At 29.1% G+C, this 10,371-nt stretch overlaps 1 protein-coding gene across 1 annotated transcript; it reads right to left on the bottom strand.

The window, feature by feature from the left end:
• Positions 1-584: 584 nt before the first annotated feature.
• LOC18035763 (F-box protein At3g07870) lies at positions 585-1,715 on the bottom strand. The gene has a single exon (XM_006425424.2). The coding sequence runs from the start codon at positions 1,713-1,715 to the stop codon at positions 585-587; it is 1,131 nt and encodes a 376-aa protein (XP_006425487.2).
• Between the last annotated feature and the right edge of the window lie 8,656 nt (positions 1,716-10,371).

The following is a 10,371-nucleotide window of genomic DNA, read 5'->3' as shown; positions in this document are numbered from 1 at the left end:
CAACTTAAAAGGATATCAAGAATAACATGGATGTGATGCATAGACGGCAAGGATAATGTAATGTATGATAGGGATCAAGATCACCATGCATAATAAATAAATGGCTAGAATCAAGACCACTTTGTAATGTATGGATGCCAAGAAACAAAAACCATTATGGCAAGCGCATATGACCATAATCAAGGCCATTATGTAATGCACATGCACATGAATGGTGATATTTCCCCATTTATATGGATCAGAATTCCCGTAAGCAAAATTCACAATTTACAATTTCATTAATGATTATAATTTCATAGTAAAAAATTTTTAGGTACTTAGAAAAATCCAGCTAGCATAAAACTATGTAAATCCAGTAAAAAGAGGGAAATCGGTTACCTGCCTTTAGCAGAGCTATAGAGAATTGATGACAAGAGTCAAGAGAGCGTATTAATTTTGGAAGAGTGCATATAACAGCAAAACAAAACATTATATTCGTTCACGGAGTTCAAACATTAGACCACGCGCTTTGCATTCTTTGTCCTTGAAGTTAATACTCCCTCGGGGGGGAAAAATTTTTTAATTGACAACGGAGTTCGAACTCATCATTCTGTTTGATACACACCCAAAACATGCCACGGAATGTCAAAGTCGAGTACATTATCCCGTCCTTTTAATGTAATTAAACTCTCAGTATAAATATAAATTGAAAACCAACAACATTCGAGTTCAAAATCCCTTAATTCCCCAGTATCAGGCTCATACAAGAGCAACTGCGAAGAGTTAGATTCAACAAAGAATGCGCCTTTCTTCCAAAACCGAAGTGGTTGGAAAATCCCTACAAAAGGTCCAACAGTTAATTGTTTAATCCAATTCTTCTTTTTCATCACCCATATTTTAAAACAATTGTCAACGGTATCTAACATTAGTAGAGATAGAGACTGATAGTATACCCCAACAGTCACATCTAACGATGATTCAAGTCTGCAAGGGCCCGGTATCTCTCGGAATTTCTCGTCGGTCATGTGAAATGAAAGGATTACATAATTATCGTTATGATTTTCCAATCTCAACAACCAGTAAAAAGCTTCATCCAAGTATGTGCGCTCGGATGATAATCGCATAGTGTAATCAATAGACTTCAAATTTCTCCAGGAGTTAGTACATAGGGTGTACACAGCAACGAGAGAGAACGCACATGACGAATCTCTTTTTTCATCCCACAAGGTTATTATTAAAATCACCTTGTAATCCTTAGTTTTTAGATCCAGTCCGAATCCAATATTAGTACGAAAAATCCTCGTATATTGAGGAAGGATAGCCCTATATTTGGGGAGAGTTATGGATTCTCGAGTTGCAATATTCCATAGAGTTATGCGATTGTTTATCCCTTCTATAAAAACAATACCACAATAAAGACCCTTAAACGATCCAAGCACGGGTTCCTGAGTTGAAAGATCTTCTAATGATAAATCTTCAAGTGTTTGGTCAGGGAATAAACAAAAGTACTCTTTCGGATGGCTATGCTCTTCTGTGTCATCCTCTATCGCATATATAACAATTAGACGGGTATTGACATCATGTTTAAGATGCTTGGAAACAAAACTAGGGTTTTTAATAAAAGCATACCAAGATTTGCAGACGCACCTTAATCTGATAAGGGATTTCACAGGTAGCCTTGATAGAATTTCAACCATTATGTCATCAGGTGAATCTTCGCTGTCAAATAACACCATTTTCTCTTGTTTTTTTTAGGCTGTAAATCAAAAGCATCAAGATACTGTAAACCACAAGCATTTCAATTCGCAATCGATGTGAATAACAATTTTGACGTTAATTTTGACAATGACAGATGAAATGGACAACGATAATATAAATAAAACAGCTTACCCTTAAAATAATGATCCATTCTACTATAGCTATTTACCATGAAAATTATATCATGCCGTGATTAAAATTATAACATTAATGTCGTAATAAACATTAATCTTATAAGTTACACATAAAACTAGTAAATGAAAAGTAAAACAAGTAAATTAATATAAGAGTGATAATTGGTCTTTTAAAATTACAAATGAAATAAACACTTATAAAAATAACATAAAACTTGTAAATCAATATTAAACTTTAATTAGACAAAAAATAGTTCATTCATTTAATTTAATTAAATAAAAAATACTCATCAATTGAAAACAATATAATTATATAAAAAATAATTGGAATAAGTTTTATTGAATTGGATTAGCCCTAAATCCTATATTCATTCTAGGATAATTATAAACGTTTTTGTTTTCATCTTCTATCATAGTATTTGTTTAATTTCTACATAGGTTAATTAAGCAAAATTATTTTTCTTGATGTAAATCAAGCCAAAACAAAATAAAAATATATTCTTATATTACTAGACATATAAGATATATCAATAAAATAGGATCTAATTTTTCTTGATGTAGTTTTAATTTTTGCTTCTTATTGGTGCTTAAAGATTTTTTGGGATATCGAAAAGGTTTAGAAGGAAGAAAAAACACCATATCTTACAAATAGTTTTGAAAAACATGAAAAGATAGCTTTTTAAAATTCGATTATGAGAATAAGTTTTATTTGTAATAAAATTATTCATAGATCTAACACGTATTACAGAAAATCAATAAATATATAAGGTAATCATTATTATAATGAGTTTTTATTTTATATTAGTAAGTTTTCATTTTTTCAATAATTCTTATATTGATTTACTTATTTTACATTCTATTCACATGTCTTATTTTTACCAATAATACACCAACTTACCAATCACATACCTATTTGCAAGTCTTCTTATGTTTCATTTACATAATTTATGTTTTATGTTACACTTAATGTTAATTTATAAGTTTTAGGTTACATTTGTAAGTTTTTATTTTTGTTTACTAATAATACACAAATTTGTCACTTATGTCCTAATTTATTTGTTTTTCATTATATTTATAAGTATTATGTTCTATTTAAATAATTTATGTTTTAATTTATGCTTAATGTTAGTTTACAAATTTTATATTAAATTAAACACGTCTTATGTTTCATTTAAATAATTCATATTTAATTGCGGTTTTGATGCCATGATTCGAATTATGTACATCTGTTCCGAGCCAGTCGGTAATGGACCTCATAAATATAATATTGCGATATTTCATTAGGAAACAATAAATAATGATTTTATCAGAATATTCCGTGCAAAGAAACAAAACTGTTATGGAAATAGTGTACATATATGAGACAAAAAAAAATGTCAACTTCGCTCTGACACACTAGTTAATAGTTTAAATGAATCCAAAATCCTATTTACCTGAGACTCTTCGCAATTGGAATTTGGAAGGGAGATTTTGCTCTTGAGAGTGTATATGTATGATGGCTTTGAAAAAATTGCAAGGGAGATTTTGCTGTTGAGAGTCTATATATATGATGGTATTGAAAAAATTGCGCGAAGTAGGGAAGAATAAATCGTGGATGGGCAATAACTTCGCAACAAAGTATACTACGATTAGATTGTTATTTATGCATTCAAGTCACACTGCCAGCTCATGCATTTTAAGGGTCCGCGTGTTGTACAGAGCTGTTTTTAGCAACTGAATTAGTTTTTTTTTTTTTTTGATAAGAGCAACTGAATTAGTTGCTTCGTTGAATTGGCGCCAAATCTGAAGTCTCTACTAGACTTCTTTTAAATTTCTATATAAAACGTTAATTCTGTTAAAAATCACTATTGATAAGTGATATAAGACAGATTAGGCATGAGAAAATATACCAACTAGGTTTCTAGAAAAAACAGGAGGGGTCACAAGTGATTCTACTGAAAACTCAAACTTTTTAGACAATATATATGGTTTTTATAATAGAACCGTCCTCTCACACTCAAGCTTGTTAATAAATCAATTATACAACTTATTACAAGTTTATAATAATAAAATTGAAATAACAACAAAATATTATAAATTAAAGCGATATGTAATAACAAAAACATTAACTCGAGGCTTATAAAGTTACAATGTCCTTAAACTAGATTCGATCGTCACCTCTCCATAGTGCTTAGGTTCTATTGACATCTGTCTCCCAGAATACAATGAATTCGAATAATTTCGCTTGCACGACCTTATTATTCCAAACATACTTCAAAAAACTAGAATGATATTATTTGAGAGAGAAGAGAATAAAATTCAATTAGATTTTAGTGTGTCTTGCAAATGAAATTGGATGCCAATTTATAAAAAAAAAACCAAATTTATTCTTTTTAATAACCTTTTAATTTTTGCTTTTATGCTTCAATTTCTATAAGATTTAATTTCGTTACCTTTAAATTTTAGCGCAAAAGATAATGGTGAAACCGAACTAACATTAGTTGACTCAAATTTTTTGACAATACTATCGTACACAAGACGTGTATATATATATATATATATATATATATATAACACCCCCGTGCAGCCACACATAAATAAGCATTTATAACTATATATAAAGATGGCCAATGGGCCGAGCGGCACGTGGCATGGCACGGCACGCACGTGGCATGGCACGGCACGCACGTGAGCTGGGCCGGACCTTAAAAGCACGGCACATGAAAAAAGACACATAATAAGTATGTTTCATTGGTGGGCTAGCAAGCAGCTCATGAGCCATCAATAGCACGTGGGCCAAAGTATATCAAAATAAATTTTTTTAATGAAAAGCAAATATAAAATGTTATGATTTTACAAATATTTTAAAATTAAATTTTTTAGTATATTTTTTTAGCATATGCTTTTAAAAATTAATTTAAGTCTTAGTTTATAATAAATATTCTAATTGTTTTATGTTTATAATTTATTAAAATAAATATTCTAATTGTTTTATTTTTATAATTTATTAAATGAATAAATAAATATCATGATTTTAATAAATAAAATTATAAATATCATGATTTTATAAATGATAAATAAAAAATTTTACGACATTAATATTTCATTTATGAAATCATAACTTAGTTAATGGAGATTTGTTTCATTTGTGAATGAAATATTTTTCATATTTATACACAAAAAAAAATAAATTATGAATGAAATATTTGTAAGTTATGACACGTGATTTGTTATAATTAATATCTTATAGTTGTGACTTCTTGTAATCTTTATTTTAGGATTGGAATTTTAATTGTCATTAATCATTACTATGATCTATGGAATTAAAGTTATGTATTATTGTGTTATGATTGGTTGTTGTGAAATTTATAGTTGTGAAATTATGATAAACTGATAATAAAATGTTAAAAGTAATGATATAGCCACAAACTCTTGTATAAATTTATTGATTGAATTAAATATCTCTTGGCCCACATGAGTTTAAAAAAGCACGCTAGGCACATGGGCTTGAGGGAAAAAAAATTGATGCCCACATGAGCTTAAAAAAGCACGCTAGGCACATGGGCTTGAGGGAAAAAAAATTGATAGGCCTTTTCTGGGCACAGCCCGAATAAAGCACAAGTGAGCTCGTGTCGTGGGCCATGCCATACCAGCCCATGGGCCCTAACGGCCATGGTTTGACAGATCGTGCCGTTAGTTGGCCATCTTTAAGTATATACCCTTTATTTCTTAGCTACTTTTACCAATGTGGGATTTACCAATTTTCCTTCATTTTTCTAAACCGATGGTGTATTTTGATATTCAATTTCTCATTCACTGAAACATAAAATTGATTGTTCTATAATTTGTTGCAAAGAGTTCACTGAGCAGATTCTGAATCATCTATGCAATAATCTTTTCTCAATATCTTGCTTAAAAGTAGGCTTTAAAATATCCACTTTATGTTCTTCTTATTTTCTCTGGATTTCGTTATGATTTTACTTTTGAAGTTAATTTATTCAAATCAAATTCAAATCGTTTTAGAGCCTTAGCCCATTTACTACCTTCGATCATTCATCTTCCTCAACACACATGCACCAAATACTTTCAATCTTGCCATGCGAGGATCAAACAACTTCAATTTATCACGACAATCGAACACTCTAAATTTTCTTAAGTCGTCAATTTTTTTTCCGATAGCCATACAAATCTACTTTCAGTATATATATTATGGTGCAAAAATAATACAGCATTATTTAATGATAAAAGTTCAATTCAATTGCAATTTTGTAAAATATAATTAATTTTAAATTTATTGAATTCAGTTATTTTAGAAGAACATATTGTACAGAAATTCGATTACAATTAAGTCATGAATTTGATTTAACAACAAATTCAAATAAAATTTTATAGAAAAGTTAGAATTTCAAAATAAAATAACTCTATTTATCAATAACAATTCAAATCAATTGAAACGTGTGAAAAATGTTATTAATTCAATTAGATTAACAAAATATTGTATATTGTAATATAATTAAATTATAATTAAGTCATCAAATTTGGAGTAGGGTAACAAATTTAATTTTTACTTACTAGTATAAATAATAATTAAAAAATAATAATACTAAGTAATTATACAATTTCAAATCAATTGAAATGTAGGAAATGCTATTGATTTTTTTTTTTTTTGGGGGGGGATTTAAGAAGTAGGAGGGTTGGTCAAGCCTAAATCAATTATTTAGTCTCTGTTTCCCCAAGATTTGAACTCGAGTATCCAGCCAAATAAAATACTTGAAAATTACTTAAATAAGCCCTGAAGAAACAAATATTATTGGATTTAAAGTCATTAAGTTCAATAATATTTAAAGAATGAGTAATGATAGACATTTTAAAATTATCTCAAACTTTTTTTCAAGATGGTATCGTAAATGATGTATTATTCATCAAGTGATTGATAATTTTTCACAAATTCTAAATAAATTACTTACATTATCTCACCCATTCATTTAATAAATGGCACATCATTTTGGGGCAAAAAAGATTTTGAAGCATAGCACTATTCTAAAAAATATGTTATAGTGTAATTCATCTACGTATCCTTCTCTACTAGTATTATCAACCTTTCTTTAAAGGAAACCATCTTCCTTACACCATTATTGAGTCCTCATCTCTCTAAGAGAACTACTATTTTATCACCTCATTATGCGTAATCATCTTCGCCATGGCTGTCACCGGCCACAGTCTCTCTACATCTTCCATAAATCATGACCCTCGTCAAAAATATCTCCTTATAAATGTGAAGTCCCTCTAAAAGACTAGAGAAGGAAAAAGTACGAAGAAGCTCTTTTTAATTTTCTTTATGACTGATTTTGTAAAGAATTACTTGTACTATTTCATTTAATGTTGTGGAGAGATTGATGACACGCTCCTCTGATGTTCGGCCAAAGGCCGAACTACACAATTCTTTTATTATTTTTTTAAACCACCCAATTTCGGGCAACTGCATTGGGCCCCAATTATTATGGATTCGGGGTGTAATCACAATTAAAACTCCTTACCCCTCCTAAATGGTGTGTTTAGTGGGGATCGAACCCGAGAGCTCTTCCTACTTACCTAGCCTGCGTCGCCAACTAAGCCCCAACTATTTGGTCAAATCTTTTATATATATCTGCATAAATTTCTTTTTTACTTTAATTGTAATAGGAGGCCTTTTCTCTTAGATCTCGGAGCACCTTCAGAACTTCCATTGAAGCGTTTGACCAGTGAGATGGCAAGAAGCGAAAAGATTATAACATAAAACACACAAAATTAGGTCGTAATAACGTATCTATTTTTGACACGTTAAAATGATAGCTCATTCTACGAACAAAACTAAGTGTCTGTTTGGTATGACTTATTTAATGGTCATAAGTGTTTATTTAATCCCATAAGTTTTTATCATTTTTTTTAATAGAGATTTTGAAACTTAAATAAGCTATTTTACATCTACTAACAAAAACTCAAATTTTGAGCTTTTAAGAGTAGAGGTTGAAAAGTTTTTTTTTAAATGTCAAAATATTTAAAATATCCTTTACTTATTTAATAATCTTATTTATTATTTTCATAATATAACTTTAAAAACTTGCCTATTAAAGTAATTTCATAAATTTTTAATAAAAAATTTTATTGACAATCAAACAACTAAATTTTTTACTAAAAAAAATTTTATTTACAAAAGCTCTATTTAAATAAGCTCTACTTGAAAAGTTGTATCAAACGGAGCCTAAACATTGCTTTAATGACGGGAAAACACGAGTGTCAAGATGTCTTCTTAATTGAAATGGCAAATATGAAAAGGCCCAAAATAATTATAATTCGACAATTGTCTTACATCCGCATCCCCCAGAGAGTTCCAGAAAGCTCCACATGCCTTCCTAAGCCCTACAGCCTTTCAAGCTCCCAAAACCATTCAATCACCATAGAACTAAACTGATGGGGGACGAGATCCCATAGTTCCCCCCTAACTCAAACAAATACTTCGAGAAGAGAAGGGGGAGAATCTAATTTCCCTTATTTGGCATAGAATTCTTGAAGGAAAGGAACTAAATGTTTTTTCACCTGGATAAATTACCCTTTGTGTTAAGTTATTAGTGTTAAAAATTTTATGTTTATTAAGAGGTAAAAATGTTATTTTGTGCTATTTATGTAATTTATATTTGTAATTATGTAACATATTGTGAATTTCTAATTATTTTTCTAAATATTTAATTTTGTGTATTTGTGTGTGTTTATTAGGTAAAAATAATAATTCCATTCAATTTGAAGCTTCAAACAAATGTACGGAAATCAAATTTGGATTCCGAAAGTTCGAGAAATTATGTCATTGTCGAGGAGGAGCCGAGACTTTTCTTGTAAAGTTTTACGTTTTTACCACGGTAAATGTGGTAATTGTAAAATTATAAGTTTTTATCATATTAGGTATGGTAATTGTTAGTGGAATGTGTTGGATATGTTTGAGTGTATTAAGTTAGGTTTATGTTTTATTAGTGGGGATTATTAGTGGGACAAATGTAAAGTTAAGATGTAATTAGATTTTTTTATTTGTGTGGTGTGAATTTACCATGTATTAGTATAAATAGCGAGAGGGTGAACACACCTTTACACACATTCTCTTCTCTTCTTCCCCCCAAATTCTTCTTCCCATCTCTCTTTGTAATATATTTTCAATCAATAAAATTAGTTTTATTCCAATATTGAAATTCCATTTTTTTAATATGTGTTTTTCAATTTTAATAATTTCCTTTATGTTTAACTAAATATTCATAGTTAGGGGAAGATGAAACTCTTAGTAAAAAAATATGGTTTAATCAAATTTTATTTTTAATTTTATAAATTAAATTGTTTTCTATTTAGTGTAGACAAAAATAGGAATTTGGTACAATGAATTCTTAATATCTTAGTATAAAATATGGAAAAATGGTGTTTTGATTTAGTGTAGACAAATTAAGTTTTGGCATATTAAATTCTTAATCCACAATAAAATAAATGGGAAAATAATTTAATTTATACAATTAATCTTTTGAGAAATAAAATAAAAATAAAAAGAATTTGTTAAATTATATTTATCACTAAGAGTAGATCTATAATCCTAACTAATTCAATTTTATACTTTTTCTTAAATAAATTACATATTTTTAAATTTTATTTTTATTAGGATAAACTTAAATAAACAAATTAAATTTTTTCTACGTGGATCAACCTCAAACTTACCGAGTTATAATATAACAAGACACTCTTATACTTGAGAGTAGGGGTGGGCATTTTCCGGTTCGGTTCGGGCTCCGAACTGAACCAATCGCTTCTAAAAAACTCAAACCAAACTGAACTGAATTTTAGAACCGAACCGAACTGAAATATTTCGGTTCGGTTCGGTTTGGTTCTAAATTTCGGTTCGGTTTGGTTTGGTTTGGTTCGGTTCGCACATATTCCTGTATTTTACAGTTTTAACCAAATCTTACTGCATTTTACAATTTTCGCCTAATCTTACTGTATTTTACAATTTCCACCTGCATTTTACAGAATATAAGTTCACAACAAGAAAAATAAAACACAATAAGTCTACAATACACAATCAACAACTTCAAATACAAAGCCTTCAAGTAAAAAACAAAATAACAAAAGTCCTAATACAAAATAGTCACAATTAAAAAACACACCTAGATTCAAAATCTATTACAAATTATAAGTTCATAACAAGAAAAATAAAACACAACAAGTCTATAATACACAAACAACAACTTCAAATACCAAGCCATCAATTAAATAACAAAATAAGAGAAGCAACAATTTCATTCACCACCCACATCATCTACATGAAAATCCCATACTCTAAACAAAACAAAATAAGAGAAGCCTTCAACTTCAATACACAAGCAACAATTTCATTCACCACCCACATCACCTACATCAAAATTCAAACTTTCAAAGTGAGCCAAAGCACTCAATAATTAAACTAAATAAAATAAAGTGATTTAATAATTAATATATATATCAATTTAATTAC

The sequence above is a fragment of the Citrus clementina genome, unplaced genomic scaffold (genome assembly GCF_000493195.1).
Source record: "Citrus clementina cultivar Clemenules unplaced genomic scaffold, Citrus_clementina_v1.0 scaffold_7, whole genome shotgun sequence".
NCBI lineage: Eukaryota > Viridiplantae > Streptophyta > Magnoliopsida > Sapindales > Rutaceae > Citrus > Citrus x clementina.
This window is presented reverse-complemented; position numbering and strand designations above follow the sequence as displayed.

Bases quoted from the DNA above. Each gene is read 5' to 3' on its own strand.
- LOC18035763 (XM_006425424.2), bottom strand. From the start codon at position 1,715: ATGGTGTTATTTGACAGCGAAGATTCACCTGATGACATAATGGTTGAA.